Source organism: Myotis brandtii, unplaced genomic scaffold (assembly GCF_000412655.1).
Source record: "Myotis brandtii unplaced genomic scaffold, ASM41265v1 scaffold496, whole genome shotgun sequence".
Lineage (NCBI taxonomy): Eukaryota > Metazoa > Chordata > Mammalia > Chiroptera > Vespertilionidae > Myotis > Myotis brandtii.
This window is the reverse complement of record NW_005368921.1, coordinates 1068039-1090302: the sequence shown is the minus strand read 5'-3', so window position 1 is coordinate 1090302 and position 22264 is coordinate 1068039. Positions and strand designations below refer to the sequence as shown.

The following is a 22264-nucleotide window of genomic DNA, read 5'->3' as shown; positions in this document are numbered from 1 at the left end:
AAACATCGATGTGAGAGAGAAACATCGATCGGTTGCCTCCCGTACCCACCCCGGACCCGGACCAAAACCGCAACCTGGGCATGTGCCCTGACGGAATCAAACTGGCAACCTTTCGGTGCACGGGATGATGCTTAACCAACTGAGCCACAGTAGCCAGGCCTGAAATTTGTTTCTTAAATAATAAGACTTGAAAATCAAAATTACTCCTTGACTCATGAATGTTGTGTTCCATGAATACTTTAATCTCCTTGTACATCTCCATCAGAGCTCTTGGGTGTCCAGGTGCATTGTCAATGAACAGTAATATTTTGAAAAGAATCTTTTTTGGAGAGAGAGAGAGAGAGAGAAAACATCGATGTGAAAGAGAAACATCGATCGGTTGCCTCCCGTACCCACCCCGGACCCGGACCAAAACCGCAACCTGGGCATGTGCCCTGACGGAATCAAACTGGCAACCTTTCGGTGCACGGGATGATGCTTAACCAACTGAGCCACAGTAGCCAGGCCTGAAATTTGTTTCTTAAATAATAAGACTTGAAAATCAAAATTACTCCTTGACTCATGAATGTTGTGTTCCATGAATACTTTAATCTCCTTGTACATCTCCATCAGAGCTCTTGGGTGTCCAGATGCATTGTCAATGAACAGTAATATTTTGAAAAGAATCTTTTTTGTCTGAGCAGTAGGTCCCAATAGCGGGCTAAAATATTTAATAAACCATGTTGTAACCAGATATACTGTCATCCAGACTTGATTGTTCCACTGATAAGGCACAGGCCAAGTACCTTTGGCATAAATCTACTAAGGGCTCTAGGGTTTGGGGATGGTAAATGATCATTGGCTTCAATTTAAAATCACCAGCTACATTAGCCCCTGATAAGAGAGTCAGCCTGCCCTTTGAAGCTTTGAAACCAGGCATTGGCTTCTCTCTAGCTATGAAAGTCCTAAATGGCATCTTCTTCCAGTACAAGGCTGTTTGTCTACATTGAAAATCCATTGTTTAGTGTAGATGCCTTTATTAGTTATCTCAGCTCGATCTTCTGGATAACTTGCTTCAGTGTCTACATCAGCACTTGCTGCTGCACCTTGTACTTTTAAAATTATATATATATATATATATACAGATACATATATGTTTTTATTAATTGTAGAGAGAGAGGAAGGAAGAGGGAGAGAGAAAAACATCAATGAGAGAGGAACATCATTGATTGGCTGCCCCCTGTACTGAAAGTCCTAAATGGCATCTTCTTCCAGTACAAGGCTGTTTTGTCTACATTGAAAATCTGTTATTTACTGTAGATGCCTTTATTAGTTATCTCAGCTAGATCTTCTGGATAACTTGCTGCAGCGTCTACATCAGCACTTGCTGCTGCACCTTGTACTTTTAAAATTATATATATATATATATATACAGATACATATATGTTTTTATTAATTGTAGAGAGAGAGGAAGGAAGAGGGAGAGAGAAAAACATCAATGAGAGAGGAACATCATTGATTGGCTGCCTCCTGTATGCCCCCTATTGGGAATGGAGACCCCAGCCTGGGCAGCGCCCTGACCTGGAATCAAACTGGAGACTTCTCTTCTCGGTCCACGGGACACTCAACCAGAGCTGTGCTTTGCACTGTTATGTACGGAGACGGCTACTTTCCTCAAATCTCATAAACCAACTTCTATCTTCACACTTTCCTCCTGCAGCTCTCACCTCTCTCAGCCTTCATAGTATTGAAAGTGAGGGCCTTGCTCAGGAGTAGGCTTTGGCTTAAGAGTGCTGTGGCTGGTGTGGCCTTCTATCCAGACCACGACAACTTTCTCCATATGAGCGATAAGGCTGTTTCTCTTTCTTATCACTCATGTGTTCACTGAAGTAACACCTTTAATTTCTGTCAGAAACTTTTCCTTTGTGCCCAAACTGGTGTTCTCAGTGGCTGCTAGAGCATCAGCCCTGTACACACCAATGCATCTCAGGTTCAAGTCCTAGTCAAGGGCATGTACCTGGGTTGCAGTTTTGATCCCCAGCTCCTGTTAGAATGACTTATTTAAAAAACAAACAAACAGCCCTAACCGGTTTGGCTCAGCAGATAGAGCGTCGGCCTGTGGACTCAAGGGTCCCAGGTTCAATTCCGGTCAAGGGCATGTACCTGGGTTGCAGTTTTGATCCCCAGCTCCTGTTAGAATGACTTATTTAAAAAACAAACAAACAGCCCTAACCGGTTTGGCTCAGCAGATAGAGCGTCGGCCTGTGGACTCAAGGGTCCCAGGTTCAATTCCGGTCAAGGGCATGTACTTGCTTGCGGGCACATCTCCCGTGGGGAGTGTGCAGGAGGCAGCTGATTGATGATTGATGTTTCTAACTCTCTATCCCTCTCCCTTCCTCTCTGTGAAAAATCAATAAAATATATTAAAAAATAAAAAATAAAAAACAAACAAACAAACAAACAAGAAATAACAAATGCTGGCAAAGATGTGAAGAAAAGGGAATCCTGAAGCACTATTGGTGGGAATGTAGAATTGAAAACAGTCTGGACCTACACACCCACACACACATCCACATCCACAAAAATAAAAAAAAAATAAAAACAGTATGGAGCTTCCTCAAAAAATTAAAAATAGAACTTCATCAGTTCCAACAATCCCACTTCTGGGTATATATCCTAAGGAGATGGAACCACTATCTTAAGAGGCATCTGTACTCCCATGTTCACTGCAGTATTAGCCACAATAACTAAGTCATGGAAACAACCAAAGTGCCCACCATCAATGGATAAACAGGTAAAGAAAATGTGATACACACACACACACACACACACACACACACACACACACACACACACTGGAGATCCGGTGCACGAAATTCATGCATGGGTAGGATCTCTAGGCATGGCTGGCAATCAGGGTGGATCTGTGGGGTGACCAGCGGGGCAATCAGAGGGCCCCCCGCTGGCACCGGCCTTGGCCAGCCTGGCACTGCCTGCTTGCCGACTTCGCCCCCCACTGCCGCCGCTGGTTGCCTCCCTCTGTGGGGCAACCAGTGGGGTGATTGGGGGGCCCCGCTGGCACCCGCCTTGGCTGGCCTGGCACCTGCGGGCTGGGGGCAGCTCCTCCATTGAGCATCTGCCCCCTGGTGGTCAGTGTGCATCATAGCAACCGGTTGTTCCACAGGTCGTTCCACCGTTCAGTCAATTTGCATATTAGGCTTTTATTATATAGGACTAGAGGCCTGTGCACGAAAATTCATGCACTGGTGTTGGTGGGGTGGTCCCTCAGCCTGGCCTACCCCCTCTCATAGTCTGGGAGCTCTCAGGGGATGTCCTAATGATGTCCTACTGATGACACACACACACACACACACACACACACACTGGAGATCCGGTGCACGAAATTCATGCATGGGTAGGATCTCTAGGCATGGCTGGCAATCAGGGTGGATCTGTGGGGTGACCAGCGGGGCAATCAGAGGGCCCCCCGCTGGCACCGGCCTTGGCCAGCCTGGCACTGCCTGAAAATTTAAAAATAATAAAAATTAAAAATAAATGTTTGACCAATACAGCAGACTAATTTTTAAATTGATATTTTGTATGGCCCACGAATTATGTTATAAATATCAAAATGGCCCTTGGCAGAAAAATGGTTCTCTACCCCTAGTTTAGAGGGTACCCAATAGTCCTTTACTAATTTTATTTCTCTTACCAAGATTAAAAATAACAATTAATACCCTGGGAGGAAAAAAAGAAGAGATTCAAATGATAGAGAATGGATTAAAATGTTATATCAATTCAATAAAAGAGAATTTGATTATTAAAGATGAAGACAATAATGTAAAATGTATCCAAATATTATTCACAATTATTTTACACTAGAGGCCCAGTGCATGAAAATTCGTGCACTGCGGGGGGTGGGGGGGGGTCCCTCAGCCTGACCTGCCCCCTCTCACAGTCTGGGAGCCCTCAGGGGATGTCCTACTGACGGCCACAGTCTGGCCTCCCTCTGTGGGAGGTGACTGGGATGATCAGGGGAAGGCGCTGCCCCCATCACCCTGATGCTGCTGCCACTGCTGGCTGCGGCGGCTGTGAGGCCTGATCCCTGGGCCTCGCAGCTGCCAGGGCTCACAGCTGCCTGAGCCCCGGGCCTCACAGCCACTGTGGCTTTGTCCGGATGGACATCCGGAAGACATCCGCCCTAATTAGCATATTACCTTTTATTAGTATAGATAATGGTATGTTATTCAGACATAAAAAAAAAAAAATAACGTAAATCCTGACATAACTTGGAAGGACTTGGAGGGCATTTTGCTAAGTGAAATAAGTTATACAGAGAATTCTAGCCAAATACTGTATGATCTCATTTATATGTGGAATCTAAAAACATCAAACTCAGAGTAGAATGATGGTTGCCAAGGGCTGAGGGGTGGGGGAAATGGGGAAATATTGGTCAAAAGGTACAAACTTCCAGTTATAAAATGAATACGTTCCAGGAATCTAATGTATGGCATGGTGATTATAGTTAACAATATTGTATTGTATATTTGAAATTTTCTGGACAGTAGAGCTTTAATGAGCTCACCATAACAAAAACAACAACAAAATAATTATGTGAGGTGAAGGTTGTGTTAACTCACCTTAGTGTGGTAAACATTTCGCAGTATGTACATGTATCAAATCATTATATTGCTACACCTTAAATTTACACATGTTATATGTCAATTATATCTGAATAAAGCTGGGGGGAAAGTACCTGATGGTTATGATGACCTGTTTTAGTGGGACAGTGGGGACAGAAACCATATTGGAAGGAGATGAAGAGTGAATAGGAGATTTTTAATTGAATATATGTAATTTTCTCTAACGCCTCCCAAATCCAACTAAAATTATTATAAAAGGAATAAAAAAGTCATAAATGTTAGAGGTATAAAAAAAGACAAAAAGAAAACAGATAACAGATCCCAATATTTTAGATGCTGGAGACCAGATAGATAAATGATATATAACTTAGAAGAGAGAAAAAAGCTAAAACCTAATAGAAAGAAAACAAGGAAAAAAGATGATTCTCCTCTAAAATTACAGAAAGGTTCAGAAATTAGAGGCACCCTGGTACTGGCACAAGAACAGGCATATAGATCAATGGAACAGAACAGAGACCCCAGAAATCAATCCAAGCCATTACACTCAATTAATATTTGACAAAGGACAAAAAAGCATACAATGGAGTCAAGTCAGTCTCTTCAATAAATGGTGCTGGGGAAAATGGATAGATACGTGCAAAAAAAAAGAGAAAGAAACTAGACCACCAACTTACATCATATATAAAAATAAACTCAAAATGGAAAAAAGACTTAATGTAACTCATGAAAACATAAAAAAATCCTAGAAGATACCACAGTCAGCAAAATCTCAGACATTTCTCATAGCAATATGTTTGTGGATACATCTCCTAGGGCCGTGGTCGGCAAACTGCGGCTCATGAGCCACACGCGGCTCTTTGGCCCCTTGAGTGTGGCTCTTCCTAAGCCTTAGGAGTACCCTAATTAAGTTAATAACAATGTACCTACCTCTATAGTTTAAGTTTAAAAAATTTGGCTCTCAAAAGAAATTTCAATCATTGTACTGTTGATATTTGGCTCTGTTGACTAATGAGTTTGCCGACCACTGTCTAGCAAAGGAAAGGAAGGAGAAAATAAACAAATGGGACTACATCAAAATAAATAGCTTCTGCACAGCAAAAGAAACCATCAACAAAACAAAAAGGGAGCCCACTGTATGGGAGAACATATTTGGCAATGATACATCTGATAAAGGGTTAATATCCAAAATATATAAGGTACTCATACAACTTAACAAAAGGAAAACAAACAATCCAATTAAAAAATGGGCAAAGGTCCTAAATAGACACTTCTCCAAAGAGGACATTCAGATGGCCAAGAGACATATAAAAAATGCTCAGTCACTGATCATCAGAGAGATGCAAATTAAAATGACAATGAGGTATCACCTCACACCTGTCAGAATGGCTACCATCAACAAATCAACAAATGACAAGTGCTGGAGAAGATGTGGAGAAAAGGGAAACCTACTGCCCTGCTGGTGGGAATGCAGACTGGTGCAGCCATTATGGAAAACAGTATGGAGTTTCCTCAAAAAAATTAAATATGAGCCCTAGGCAAATGACCAGCTCAGCGGATAGAGTTTTGGCCTGTGGACTGAAGGGTCCCAGGTTCAATTCCGGTCAAGGGCACGCACCTGGGTTGCAGGCTCCATCCCTGGGCCTTGTGCAGGATGCAACCAATCAATCTCTCTCTCTCTCTCCCCCTCCCATCCACTCTCTAAAAATCAATGGAAAAATATTCTCGGGTGAGGATTAACAAAAGATTAAATAAATAAATAAATAAATAAATTCTCTGTCTCTCCCCCTCCCTTCCACTCTCTCTAAAAATCAACGGGAAAAATATCCTCGGGTGAGGATTAACAAAAAATAAATAAATAAATAAACAAACAAATAAATGTGCCAGGCACTTGGTAAACACTCAATAGATGTTAGCTCCATTATGATTAATTACTCTACTGTCCCCAGTGTGTAGCCCTCTGGGTATTGTATAACCCAGATTTGGTGATCTGAAGTGAACATTTCCAAAAACTAGTATCTTAGTTACACTCAAAAGATACAAGTCAGAGGGGATGGGGCTTGGGGAGCTGAGTGAAAAAGGTGAAGGGATTAGGCAAAGAAAGAAAAAAACTCAGACACACAACAGTATGGCGATTACCAGAGGGAAAGGGAGAGGGGAGGTGGAGCAGGTAAAGGGGGGATAAATGGTGATGGAAGGAGACTTGAACTGGAGTGGTGACTACACAATATAATATACAGATGATGTATTATGTAATTGTACACCTGAAACCTATATAACTTTATTAACCAATGTCACCCTAATAAATTCAATAAAAATTTTAAGAATAGTTTATTGATTTTTAGAGAGAGAGGAAGGGAGAGGGAAAGAAACAGTGATTTGAGAGCCTAACATCAATTGGCTGCCTCCTGCTTGCCCCGTACTGGGGATGCAGCCAGAAACGCAGGCATGTGCCCTTGACCAGGAATTGAACCAGCAATCTCTTGGTGCACAGGACGAACAATTATTTTAAAAGACCCTGGCCAGTGTTGCTCAGTTGGCTGGAGTGTAGCTCCATACACCAAAAGGTGGTTGGTTCCATTCCAAGTCAGGGTGCATAAAGGAGGCAAACCATCAATGTTTCTCTCTCACATCATGTTCCTCTCTCTCTCTCTCTCTCTCTCTCTCTCTCTCTCCCTTCCTCTCTCTCAAATCAATAAAAAACATTTCCTTGGGTGAGGATTAAAAAATGTTTTTAAGAAAAGATTATATGAGAACTAGGCAGACTAAACTTTATAACTAGCAATACCGAATAAGAAGTTTCAATCTAATTTCTTTTCATTCTCTGCCTTCCAAACAATCTGATTATTCAGAAATTCTTTTCATAACTTTCAATCTCCTGGAAATTGATGAACCATCTCTTTCTCTAGAAAAAAGGAAAACATAATACAGAACACCAAAGCACACTAGATACAAGACACCTCAACTCCCATTTCGCTAGAGTCCTATTACTCTAAGAAATAGAAATGTATGTAGGAAAAAATGTGGGGTTTTCATGCATCCTAAGATTTAACACCATTTCTCTGCTCTAAAAGTAGGCAGCATCAAATAAATTCTATTTTACATGAACTAATACAAAACTCTAGGTTTTTACAATCTGTCCAAGTTGACAGCTGTGGAGGTAAAATGACCCAGACTGTGAACTGATGTCAAAAGTTTATTATGAATTTGAGGGGGGGGCGGAGTTAATTATGTCAGTGTTGCTCAGTGGTTGGGCATCTGACCTATGAACCAGCAGGTCACGGTTCGATTCATGGTGAGGGCACATGCCGGGGTTGCAGGCTTGATCCCCAGTGTGGGGTGTACAGGAGGCAGCCAATCAATGATTCTCTCTCATCATTGATGTTTCTATCTCTCTCTCCCTCTCCCTTCCTCTCTGAAATCAATAAAAATACATAAAAATAAATAAATAAAATAAAAGCTGTTGAGCAAAATATGATACTTAAAAAAAAATAAATTTGTAGAGGTCTTCGCCCAGGCTTTGGCCCCGCTTCCGGAGATATGATGTGCCCACTAGTGCCCTCTAGGGGTTCCTTGGATGAGGATGTATTGGATGACTCCTTGCTGGACCTGAGTGAAGGAGATGATGGCCATTTCAGCTTCACGGAGGAAGAGATAGAGAAGTACTTGAGGGATGGTGATCTACAGATGAGGATGAGGAAAATACATTGGACAGCCTTGGACCAGTAGCTGAGACTCCTGGCCTCTTCAAATTACCTCAGAGTACATTAGTTGGTCAGGGACCAACTCCTGCAAAACCATTAAACAGACCCTTTGCACTAGAAAAGAATCTTGTAAAATTAACAGTTGTTGCACCATTTAATCCAACAGCTTGTGATGTTGTGCTTAATAAGGACAAGACTGATACACCCAAAGATATTGAAAAACCCTCCTCCCTTGGAGAAGGGATGAGAGAAGATGGTCTTAGCCCAAAAAAGAGCAAACTTTGCACTAATTCTGAAGGGATCATCCCCAATAACTCTTCCTGGGATGGGCCCTCGCTCCCTTCTCCTTCAAGTAATAACTTTCAACAAACTGTCCGTGAAAAAAGTATGCCTGATAGTAAGAAACCTACACCTATAATCACTCAGATCTTGGACCATTCAGAGACTCCTCATTTAGGGTCATCCTGGAGAAATGGATCACATAAATCAAGTTGTGAAATGAAGTTTACAGTTGTTACCAGTTCACCAAACAAAGATATTCTTGACAAGGATTCTGGGAAGCTGAAAGTTCCTGAGAGAATAGGCAAAGTTATTCCTGTTCTACAAGCCAAAACTAGGACTAATGTTTTGACGTTTTCACAATCAGATCTAGAACGGAAGAAGCAAACTTACGTCAGGATTTTTGCTCATCATATAAAAGACTCAGTGGATTCTAACCAAGGTGCCTTGGTGGAACTGTGTTCTTTGATGGATCAAGTTCATCATATGCATAACCATCCGCATCCTTCGGACCTCACCATTCAAAACTATGCCCGGTCCCGACAGAAACCTCTGGAAAGATACAGTCTGACTCAGTGGGTTGACAGGAACGAGCGAAGCCACCAGCGGTTCCAGAGTCTCTAAGGTATCCAGTACAGTCCATGTGTCTCACCCCATTAGCAGTGAAGGTCCCTGTCCAGAGCAGCATCTCATCTTCTGCTGTTTTGTGCTTGGCAGATTTTGAATTTTATTTTTCACAAGATTTTTATTTAAAGAACCTTTTGCCTTTTGGAAATGCCCATTGCCGACATGAAATTTTTTGTATAAAATCCTTCAGGCGTGCGTACGTGCGTGCATGCATGTGTTTAAGCAGTGTTAAGATGATACAGTTTTTGTTTCTTTACAGCATAGCTAAAATTAATCATAGCTGGAATAACTAGCATTGCAACTGTCTAGTTCCCCATAGATAACCCAAGTTCTGAAGAGACAGTGTTTTGCTTAGGCCAAAATCTAGGACTCATGTTCCTACCTTCCTGCTGCAAAAGGGTTTAATCCTAAATCTGTAATGGGAGCATCGCCTTTGCCAAATCATATGAGTGACAGGTTAACTATAAAATGTGACAATCACATTTCCTCTTTGCTCAAATAATTCTGTTTTTCCAAAGCTTTAGCAGCTTAATTAAATCTGTTGGACTGGAGGAGGAGAGAACTGTTCTCTAGCAGTTAACATAATATTCTTCAAGGAGAAAAAAACAGCCAAAGAAAACTCATTATTAGGCATGCCCGCCTTAAAGAAGCTGGTGGGTAAAATCTGGAGTTTTAATATGTTTTTAAAGATGCATATCTTATATTTGGTGTTGGCCTCTAAGTCTAGTATTTCATGTCGAATCGTTACTGTATTTTATGTTACATACATTTAACTGCCTACCTACCTTTCTTCATCCAGGATGACATTCTCACCACAGGGGAATTGATAAAGCAGAGTAAACATGTGTTTATGTAGTTTACTTAGAGGTAAAGAGCCGGAAATAACCTGCAATTTTGCATCTAATGCAGGCCCTGCTTTGAGTTTTTGTCAGGATCAGTTATGAAACAAGTTTGGTGCCTCCTCTTTATCATGGTTTTTCCCTTGTAGCAGTTGTGTTTAATGTCATTAAATTTTTAAAAAATAAATAAATTTGTAGTCCCTAGCTGGTTTGGCATTTTGTACAAAATTTTTATGTTTTTAACTCTGCTTGATTGCCCCACCTCTTGGACCCAGACTGTGAGCTCCTAGGAAGCAAACACCAAGTTTACTAATCTTTTTATCTTTAACTTCTAAACATACTTTATGCTCAGGAATGTTAGCTGAAAGAATACAATTTTCACTTCCTTTTAAGCATCTCCGATGGGAAAGAGAATTCCCAATGACTATTAAGAGAACACTGCCATCTCTTGGATAAAATAGGTCATGCATCTTTTAGCAAATACTGTAACAGGAAAACAAAGCATAGAATTTGTACTCTGATCAAAAGTTTGAAATTTAAACCTAGCTCTGCCATTTGCTGTATTAAACTGGAAATTTTCAATATTTTAAAATATCAGTTTCCTGCCCTAGCTGGTTTCGCTCAATGGATAGAGCGTTGACCTGCAGACTGAAGGGGCCTGGGTTTGATTCCAGTCACGGGCACATGCCAGGTTTGCGGGCCCAATCCCCAGGAAGGGGTGTGCAGGAGGCAGCCCATCAGTGATTATCATCATTGATGTTTCTAACTCTCTCTCCCTCTCCCTTCCTCTCTGAAATCAATAAAAAATATTTTTAAAAAGATTTTAAAATATCAGTTTCCTCTTCTACAACATGAACATAGTATCTGAGCTCTCTCAGAGATTATCATTGTGGGGAGGAAGAAACTTCCCTGCACACTCCTAGGTTTTTTTCAGTCGGTCTAATATTTAAATAGACATGAGATAGATTAATGAGAAAAGAAATTGAATATATACGTATGCATGGGAACACCACATACAGAGAGAATCAGAGACCCCACCTACACAAGAGGTTCAAAGACAGAAAAGGAAAATGTGGTGTATTTGACATTCTAAGCTAAGAGGTCACGTTGGGCTTCAGAAGGGAGAAGGTCATTGCAGGACAATAAGAAAAGCAGACGTTCAGTAATTAGACAGTTTGCCCTGCCCTATAGGTAGGTCATAAAAAATTATTTCTGGTGATAACTCTAATTATGGGCAAGGCCCCTAATTTAAATTCTTTAAGGGAGAACTAAATGTTTCTTGTGAGCCTGCAGGGCTTGAATACCTTCAGCTCAAAATAATTCACATGCCAAAGTAGCACATTTTGGGGAGGACTGTTCTGAACCTCTACACATGACAGTCAAATCGGATAATGACTGTTAAAAGGACTTTGTTGATTACAAAGCATTTTATAAGTATGAGATATTCTGTCTTATTCCTTACTGCAAATCTAAGTACATACGTGCAGCTTGAGGGTCAGAGCCAACTCATTAAGCTTTAGATAGCTAATGGCATATTTCTTTCTTTATATGTTAATGTAGGCTCACTATCATAATGTGTTAAAATGTGTTGTTGAACATAAAAATATGCTAAATCAGTGATGGCGAACCTTTTGAGCTCGGCGTGTCAGCATTTTGAAAAACTCTAACTTAACTCTGGTGCTGTGTCACATATAGAAACTTTTTGATATTTGCAACCATAGTAAAACAAAGATTTATATTTTTGATAGTTATTTTATATATTTAAATGCTATTTAACAAAGAAAAATCAACCAAAAAAATGAGTTCGCGTGTCACCTCTGACACGCGTGTCATAGGTTCGCCATCACTGTAAATTAAAACTACACGGAGACACACTGTTTCTCAGCTATCAGACTGGCAAAAATCCAAAAGCCTAACAACAAACTGTTGGAGATACTGTGTTAAAATAGCACTTGTATATATTTTTTGTGGAAGGGCCAAATTGCATAACTCCTTTTTTTCACCCTATCTAGCCAAATTACATATGCTTTTACCCTTCAACCTAACAGTTCTATTCACAGGAATATATCCGAAAGATACAATGGTAAAATTAAGAAAAGACAATATATACAAAGCATATTCATACTAGTAAGGAAGGAAGCTATCAAAAACTGCTGGGTTGTTTTACTGCATACCTCAAATTAATGATCTCAAAATGAGATTTGAATTTTTTTAAAATATATTTTATTGATTTTACAGAGAGGAAGGGAGAGGGATAGAGAGTTAGAAACATCGATGGGAGAGAAACATCGATCAGCTGCCTCCTGCACACCTCCCACTGGGGATATGCCCGCAACCAAGGTACATGCCCTTGACCGGAATCAAACCTGGGACCTTTCAGTCTGCAGGCCGACGCTCTATCCACTGAGCCAAACCGGTTAGGGCAAGATTTGAATTTTTAATGAGTACCTTGTAAGAGGTAATATCAAAATCATAAAATTAAGATTGATACGTGTTGTGAGTCATATCTAAATGTAGGTATAGCCTGGCTGGTGTGGCTCAATGGTTGAGTCTCGATCTGTGAATCAGGAGGTCACGATTCAATTTCCCGTCAGGGCATACACCCGGGTAAATAAATAAACATAGATATAAATAGAAATTTTACTTTCTGTTTTAATTTCAGGGGAACTACTATTTGGGAAAGCTATTAAGTAAATGACTTTTTTACAGTTATACCCTAATGATTCTAGCAAGTTCTTCTAAGATATACATCAAACCTAGCACACATTAAAAATCCACATTAAAAACTATGAGGTCCTAGTTTTCATTTAAGTATTCATTAAAACATTTATTTTTCTATTGTAACAAATGTGAAGTTTTTATTGTTAATAAAGGAATCTGTCGCCCTGGCTGGTTTGGCTCAGTGGATAGAGAGTCGGCCTGCACTCTAGAAGGTCCCGGTTTGATTCTAGTCAAGGGCAAACGCCAGGGTTGCAGACTTGATCCCCGGTGGGGGGCGTGCAGGAGGCAGCTGATCGGTGATTCTCTCTTATTGTTGATGTTTCTATCTCTCTCTCCTTTTCCCTTCCTCTCTGAAATCAATAATAAAAAAAAGAGAATCTGTCAACCATCAAAATAAAACCCACAAAACTACTAGGGTGGTGTGAAGAAATTCAAGAGTCAATTAGAGGCGATTCCCACTGCCAAAGATGGGACAATTTGAGCATCAAAAAGAATAACAATTGCAAAGAATGTAAACACATCAAAGTTATTAAAGTTCATAAATTCATAATAAAATTTTAAAAATATATTTCTATTGATTTTAGGGGGGGGAGAGGAAGAGAGAGAGAGAGAGAGAGAGAGAGAGAAACATCAATGATGAGAAAGAATGCCTCCTGCACACCCCACACTGGAGAGCGAGTCCACAACCCAGGCATGTGCCCTGACCAGGAATGGAACCATGATTTCCTGATTCATAAGGCCATGCTCAACCACACCGCTGGCATAATAAATTTTTATTTTTATTTTTTAAAACATATTTTTATTAATTTCAGAGAGGAAGGGAGAGGGGGAGGGAGAGATAGAAACATCAATTATGAGAGAGAATCATTGATTGGCTGCCTCCTGCACGCCCCTTACTGGGGATCGAGCCCACAACCTGGGCATGTGCCCTTGACTGGAATCGAACCTAGGACACTTCAGTCCACAGGCCGATGCTCTATCCACTGAGAAAACCGGCTAGGGCTAAATTTTTAAAACTCTAACCAATCACCTTTAGAGGAATTACCTAACCAACTTAGGCAACCAATCGATGTGTCTTTCTCCCATCGATGTTTCTCTCTCTCTCTCTCTCTCCCCCCCCCACCCTCTTTTTCCCTCCATCCCTCCCCTCCCTCTGTCCCTCCCACATTCTCTAAAAATCAATGGGAAAAATATCCTTGGGTGAAGGTTAACAACAACAAAAAAGGAATGACAGAACAGCAGCACTTTGCAACCCCTAGTGAAACAGCTGATCTAGGCAATGATTATCAAAAGTCACTAAGACTATTCGGTTAAAAGCTGACTGGGTATCATAAAAAACACTATATACAAATATCCCTTATGAATATGGATGTAAAATATCTTAACAAAATATAAGCAGATTGAATTCAGAAATATATAAAAAAAGGTTATACATTATGATCAAGAATGTAAGGCTGGTTAAATATCCAAAAATCAAAGTAATACAATATGACATATTAATAGAATAAAGGACAAAATCCACATCAGTAGATATAGAATAAGCATTTGACAATACCTAATAATCATTCATGATAAAATCTCTCAACTAATAGGAAATTTTCTCAATTTCATAAAGAACAAATAAAAAAAACATACCTGCAGTTAACATCATACTTAATGCTGAAAGACTGACTACATTCCCCCTAAAACCAGGAACAAAGCAAGGATGTCTGCTCTGTTTTGTCTTCCACAAAAATGTTAGGATTCATGCAAATTCTGTGCAAAATGCTGTTGAGATTTTTAATGGAATTGTGTTAAATTTATAAATTACTTTAAGGAAACCTGGCTGGTTTGGCTCAGTGGACAGAGCATTGGCCTGTAGACTGAAGGGTCCCAGTTTTGATTCTGGTCAAGGGCACATGCCCAGGTGCACGCTCGATCCCCAATGGGGAGCATGCAGGAGGCCGCTGATCAATGATTCTTTCTCATCATTGATGTTTCTCTCTCTCCCTCGCTCCCTCTCCCTTCCTCTCTGAAACCAATAAAAATATATTTTAAAAAATTACTTTGAGAACCTCCATTTTTTGATACTGAGTTATTCCCTCCACTTAAGATGTCTATAAGTTATCCATTGGCTGCATCACAATACTACTGCAAACTTAGTGGTGTAAAGCAACACGTTTACTATCTCTCAGTTTCCATGGGTCAGATATTTAGGGATGGCCTATCTAGGCTGCAGAGTATTGGCCAGGGCTGAGTTCTCATCTCAGGCTCCAGGCTGGGAATGAGCCCGTCTGTGACATGAGTTTTGGCAGCATTCAATTCCTTGCAGTTTCTTGCTGGGAGCTGCCTTCAGTTCCTTGCCATGCGGCCCTCTCCTCACGGCAGCTCACAGCATGGAATCAACAAGGGAGAGTCACCTTTGCCATATTCTATTTGTTTGAAGCAAATCATAAGTCCAGTCATACTCAAGAGGAGGGGATTACACAAGGGCATGAATATCACCCGGCAGGGATCATGGGAGCCATCTTCGAATTTGCAATATATGGTATACCTTTCCATTTAATAATTTTACCATAAAATTCGTATGCAGCCTGTGTTAGGTTTGCTCATATGTACTTCTCAGTTTCTAATGTTATCACAATGCAACTTTAAAAAAATAAGCATAATTATTACTTCAGTATAGGAACACTATTGAATTATGGACAATGATCTTTGATCTAGTAACCTTGTTAAACTCTCTTATTAGTCCCAACAATTTACCTATAGATTCACTTAGATTTTCCTCATAAATACCATTTGTAAATAATGACAATTTTCTTTCTTTTCTTATAATCCTTATACCATTTATTTCTTTTTCTTGTCTTATTGGACAATAAAACCTCCAATAAGGCCCAGCCAGTGTGGCTCAGTGGTTGAGCGTTGAACTATGAACCAGGGGGTCACAGTTCGATTGCCGGTCAGGGCACTTGCATGGGTTCTAGGTTCGATCCCCCAGTGTGGGGCGTGCAAGAGGCAGCCCATCAATGAATCTCTCACATCACTGATGTTTCTATCTCTCTTTCCCTTTCCTTTCCTCTCTGAAATCAATAAAAATATATTTTAAAAAATAGATTTGTTTTAAAACAAAAAACCTCCAATAAAATATTTAATGGAAGTTTTGATACCAGGCCTGTTTCCTGATAAAGCCTGTATCAGGTTTATCAGAATGTTCCTTCTGTTGCTAAGAGCCTTGAAAATGAATAGTATTTAATTTTATCAAATACTTTTTTTGCAATGATCAGGAGGATCAAACAGATTTCCTCTCTTAATCTGTTCATGTGGTAAATTATGCATATTTCTTCCCAGTGTTAATCCATTCTAGCATCTTTGAGATATATACTTTTGCATTTATGTCTTATAATTTACTTTTCTTATGCTGTCCTTATCGGGTTTTTGTTTTAAAGATTATACTAAATTAATAAAAGAAGTTTCCCTTTTTTCTATTTCTTGGAACAAAGTACACAAGTTTGGGATTATCTGTTCTTTGAAAGTTTCATAGCACTCCCATATATAAAACCGGGTGTATTTTTTTCTGTGTAAATGTTTCTACTACAAAACTTCTAATCTCAGCAGGCTCTTAGATATTTCCCACCCTAGTTACTGCCTTCTCTTAGTCCCCAGCTTTCTACCTCACTTTCTCCCAATGTTCTTAGCATGTAATATTCTTCTACTATCTTCAACCTTTTCATCTCTACTGGCTTCCCTCCTCAGCACATTAATTACTTTTAAAAGTCAAAAGAAAAACACACATACATGCAAAACAAACAAAAGCTCTTCCTCTGAACTCTAGGTTCTTCTCTAGTTCTTGTTCTTTTAATTTTCCCCATAGTCAAAAGTAACACATTTGCTGACTGTCTTGATCTCTAACCCCCTCCCCTTCACTTTTTATTGTATTTTAAATTATGTTAGCGTTGGGGAATCATTAGTGGGTTATACAAAAATATAACATAACCAGATTTGCATTTCTGAAAGATCACTTGTAGCTACACTTGAAAGTGAGTGAAACTGATAGGAGAGAGATCTAAATTGAGAAGTTTAACAGGGTAGTAACAACGGGAATGGGGAGAAGTGGATTAATTTGAGACCTATTAAAGGATGTGACAGATGAGGAAATGAAAAATTAAATGTGAATTTCCAGTTGAATAATGGATTTTGGTGATATTCGTTGAATAGAAAATACAAATTGAGAAATCTGACTACATAATGATAAAAAATACCTAATGGCAAAAACCACAAAAGGAAAACTAAAAGTCACATTATGAAGCAGGAGAGGGAAGAAAATATTCAACTCATTTCACAAAAGGCTAATTTCCAAAACATATGAAGAGTTCCTACAAATCAATATCAAAACTCTAATAGCCAATATTTGAATACATAAAAAGTGAAGTATGATGGTTGTTAAATATGTAAAAAGATGCTCAACCTCATTCATAATTTTTTAAAAGTAAATAAAAACAACACTGACACCATTTTACACTGATTGGAATGGCAAACAAACAAAATCACCTGAGGTGAGGGTGGAAAAACAAGTACTTTCTTACAAGGGTATGACCAATATGGTGGACAATTTGGCAACAGCTCTCAAAATTACAAATACACACACACACACACACACACAACACACACACACACACACACACACACACACACACACACCTTTTGACTCTGAAATTCTACTTCTAGGAATTTATCCTACAGTTATCTCTGCAACCTGCAAAACTACAAGATATATAAACTCATTCACTGCAGCAGCATTGTAATAGCCATGGTAGCCATAGAACATATTGCTCAAATTGGGATAGTTTTGAAAGAGAGAGAAGGCACTATTAATATTTATATTAATATTTCCACGCAAGCCAGGAAATATGGTCACTCTAATTAAGACAAAACATGGAAAACAACACAAATATTCACCAAGAGGAGACTTTTAAAATAATAATGATACATCCTGACAATGGAAGACTACATAACCATAGAAGGGAGCACATTATGTAGTGATTTGGAAGGTTCTCCAGATGTATAGTAAAAAAGGTTTTAAAGAAAAAAAATACAAAACAGTGCTTATAGTATGCTACCAATTGTGTAAAAGAGAAAATATATAATTGCTTAGTAGTGAATAAAATATATCTGAAAGGATATATAGAAAACCAATCACAGTGTTTGCCTCTGGGGAAGGAAAGCGGGTGTCTAGGAAACAGAAACAGGAGTTACTTCACTAAATGCCCTTTTTGTACCTTTTGAATTTTGAACCAGATGAATAAATACAATAGTAAAAGAAAATGGTCCTAGTAAAAGTTGGCTATTTGATCATTTTATGACCCATTTTTCCTCTCTTCTTGAGCTTGTATGCTGAGTAATGAAAATTCTGTTAAACACCGTGATCCTATAGAGTTCCTTGGTTTTTTAAAAAGTCTTTATTGTTGAAAGTATTACATATGTCTCCTTTACTTCCCCATTGACCCATTCTAGTCCACTCCCCACCCCAGGCCTTCACCACACTATTGTCTGTGTCCAGGAGTTATGCACATATGCATACAAGTTCTTTGGTTGATCTCTTCCCACCCCCGACCCTCACCTTCCCTCTGATATTTGACAGTCTGTTCCATGCTTCTATGTCTCTAAATCTATTTTGCTCCTCAGTTTATTTTGTTCATTAGATTCCACATATGAGTGAGATCACGTGATACTTGTCTTTCTCTGACTGGCTTATTTCACTTAGCATAATACTCTCCAGGTCCCTCCATGCTGTCTCAAAGGGTAAGAGTTCCTTCTTTTTTTTACTCCTGCATAGTATTCCATGGTGTAAATGTACCGCAGCTTTTTTATCCACTCATCTACTGATGGACACTAGGGTTGTTTCTAGGTCCTTAAATAGTTTTAGAATCATTTTTAATTTTGCTACAGAGACATGAGAATTGTGCAAAGCAAAACTAAGATATACTTTAGAAAAATCTGAAATCAAGTACCAGTATTGTAACTATCCCAGACAATTTATATGAAATATTACTTTTTTCCAATTTCTGTATTTAATATTTCTCACAAAACAGCAAGTAATCATTTCTTACATTATATATTTATTTGGCACCTTCTGTAACTTTTACTGTGATTTTTTTCATCCAAATTAAAGTAAACTGTACTGGAATAATAAATGCAAATAAATGAATAAATATACTTAACTCTGAAAATATCTTACCTTAGTAGTAGTTACTATATAAATAACCTGATTAACTAAAATTGCTTTATCCAAAAATTTCAATAACTTTTTTGTTGTTGTTAATCTTCACCAGAGGATATTTCTTTCCCCATTGATTTTTAGAAAGAGTGGAAGGCAGGGGGGAGGGGAAGAAAGAGAGAGAGAGGAGAGAGGACAGAGAAATATCAATGCGAGAGAGACACATCGATTGGTTGCCTCCCCAGCAGGTTCCCAGACCAGGCCAGGGATCAAACCTGCAACCCAGATATGTGCCCCTGGCTAGGAATGGAACCCAAGACCCTTTGGTGTGCAGGCCAGCACTCTAACCACTAAGTCACGCTGGCCAGGGCTGTAACAACTTTTAGCAAAAGTGGATGATGTAAAAAAGCTTCAAATTACATAAGATCTTGAGAAATTATGGCTTGTGGAATGTAGATAAGTGTGGTTAAAAATTAATTTAGCTAGTCTTTTAGAGAATAATTTTGTTCACTATATGGTAATACAAGACTCGTATAACATCTTTAATATCCTTTAGGTTAAAAAAAAAAGTATTAAAATGCTATCAACCACAATCTGAAAGTTTTTTCTTTTTGCTATTTCAAAATCTTTCAAATTAGTTTTAGGCTTCAAAGAGTTTTTTTAAATATTTTTAGGGACTCTGGCAAAATCTACAAGCTCATATTATAATGATTCAGATTTGCTCTAATCTAGCCTTATGGCCATCAGAGAAACTAAATTACAGGAGACATTATTTGACAAAATAGAAGGTGTATTTTAGGCATCGTAAATCTAACCAGTGTGATGATATATTGTGATTTTTTCACATGTTCCTATTTATACTTTTTCAGTCCTAAAAATTTGGATTTGCAATTGCTAAACCAGAGGAGTTTAGGAAAGCATACTGGAATATATCATAGATACATTCAAATTTATATGAAATTTAATTTACTCCATCAAGGTCTAACATCAAGTTTAAACATGTGCACCAGCACCATAGTGCTCTAGCCAAAATCTGAATCCTATTCAAATACATGTGCTTACTAATGATGTCTTAGCAATTTTAAAATTTATTAATCTATTTGGTGGCCTTGATTAACATATTTAAATTTTCAACTCCAATGAATCCCTTAAAGCTCATAAACCCAGCAACATAATGGCAGCATCACTTAGCTTCACAATTACTGAGGAATGAATGAGAAGTGAGAAAGAAGTTGTAAGTGTAATGACTCTTTCAAAAAACTTGGTGGTAGAAGGAATATAAGTAAGAGTAAAAATATATCAATTATATCACAATTTTTTAAAGAAGAGCAATACTGATGAAAAATCTGAATTGCATAAAGCTGCTTAACTGAAGTATACTTTAACTTTGTAATCACACTCATACAAAGAGTCAAAATACTAGTATAGTGATTGTTTAAGATGGTAGAGACTTGAGCATATTTAAAGGCTGAAGGATGGAGTCATTATAGAGCAGGGGTCCTCAAACTTTATACAGGGGGCCAGTTCACTGTCCCTCAGACCGTTGGAGGGCCGGACTATAGTTTAAAAAAAAACTATGAACAAATGCCTATGCACACTGCACATATCTAATTTTGAAGTGAAAAAACAAAACGGGAACAAATACAATTTTTGTATTTGCATGTGGCCCGCGGGCCGTAGTTTGAGGACCCCTGTTATAGAGGAAGCTGAAAAATAGAGCCAAGTAAGTGGAGAGATTAACCTGAGAGTGAAGAAAGGCTCCTCGTCAATAGTACTTGGAGTTGCAGGGGTTATAAATGTAACAGCAGGAAACTGAGGGCTTCTTTGTGAAGCAGTGGGGTGGTGAGCTTAAGTGAAGTAGAGAAGCTTTGAAAGGTTGACTATGGAGCTGCCTTTAGATGTAGTTGAATATTCTTATCATAGTGTTGAAAACTCTTCATAATGCAGACCCCCACCAACATCCTCATCTTCACTGGTTCACATTCTCACACCCAATCAAACTTTCATTCCAACCACACGGATCTAGAGTCCCTCAGATGTTTCTACTATGCTGTTAGTTCTTGCAGAGACCTCTGTCGGGAACATTTTTATCCTCATCCCCATGCGAACATCTCTCATCCTTTCAGAATTGGTTCCCATCACCCAACATTCCTTTAGGCCCCTCCCCCTTTTCCTCAGCTGCCCTTTTACCCTGAGCCTAGTTAGGTAAATGTCTTCCTCTGAATATGTCTTCATCTTAGCATTTTTATGATAAATTTTATTTTAATTACTTATTTATTATTTTTGTTAATCCTCACCTGAGAATATTTTCCCATTAATTTTTAGAAAGAGTGGAAGGGAGGGGGAGAGGCAGAGAGAGGGAAACATCGATGTGAAAGAGACACATTGATTGGCTGCCTCCCACAAGCACCCCAACCAGGGCTGGGGATTGAGCCAGCAACCGAGGTACATGCCCTTGACCAGAATCAAACCCGAGACTCTTCAGTCCTCAGGCCAATGCTCTATCCACTTAGCCAAACCAGCTAGGATTTTTTTTTTTTTAAGTTTAGTTTAGAAAGAGAGAGAGAGGTTGATTCTTATATGTGCCCAGACTAGGGATCGAACCCACAATCTTGGCATATTGGGAAAATACTCTAACCAACTGAGCTACCTGGCCAGGGCTCATTAGGAATTTTAAACACTGACTTTCTCATTTCTTCCAATAGTCAGAAACTGTTTTTTATTTTGTTGTTGTTTTATTTTCTTAAAATATATTTTTATTGATTTTAAAGAGAGAGGAAGGGAGAGGGAGAAAGAGATAGAAACATCAATGGGAGATCAGCTGCCTCCCATATGCCCCAGTGGGGTGGAGCCTGCAACCTGAGCACGTGCCCTGACCAGGAATTGAACTGGTGACCTTTTGGTTCATGGGTCGATGCTCAACCACTGAGCGACCTTGGCTGGGCAGTCAGAAACTGTTCTTTTAATTTCTGGGCCTGGCACAATGAAAAATATCCACTGAATGAATGGCAGATGATTATGTTAGAGTTCTCAGTACTTATATTTTACCCAGAAAAACAGATTATCTTTACAAATGGAGAAACTAAGACAGAAAGGAGTATACCAATAGTAACATTAGCAGAACAAAAATTAATGAAAAAAATAACTTAGGTGAAATAATCCTTCACTTGTAGTAATTGAACAAATGAGCCTCTAATACAGTGGTTCTCAACGTTGGCTGCACATTAGAATCACCTGGGAATCTTTTTAAAATCCTGATTTCTGGGCCTCATCCTCCGGAAA

At 39.1% G+C, this 22264-nt stretch overlaps 2 protein-coding genes across 2 annotated transcripts in view; one reads left to right on the top strand and one right to left on the bottom strand.

The window, feature by feature from the left end:
* LOC102243387 (inner centromere protein-like) overlaps positions 1–22264 on the bottom strand; it is a 51619-nt gene that overhangs the window by 26112 nt on the left and 3243 nt on the right.
* On the top strand, positions 8133–9358 carry LOC102249661 (S100P-binding protein). The gene is given in 2 exon segments (XM_014548145.1): positions 8133–8301; positions 8304–9358. Coding segments are annotated over 2 exon segments (1065 nt in total). The 5' UTR covers positions 8133–8159; the 3' UTR covers positions 9227–9358.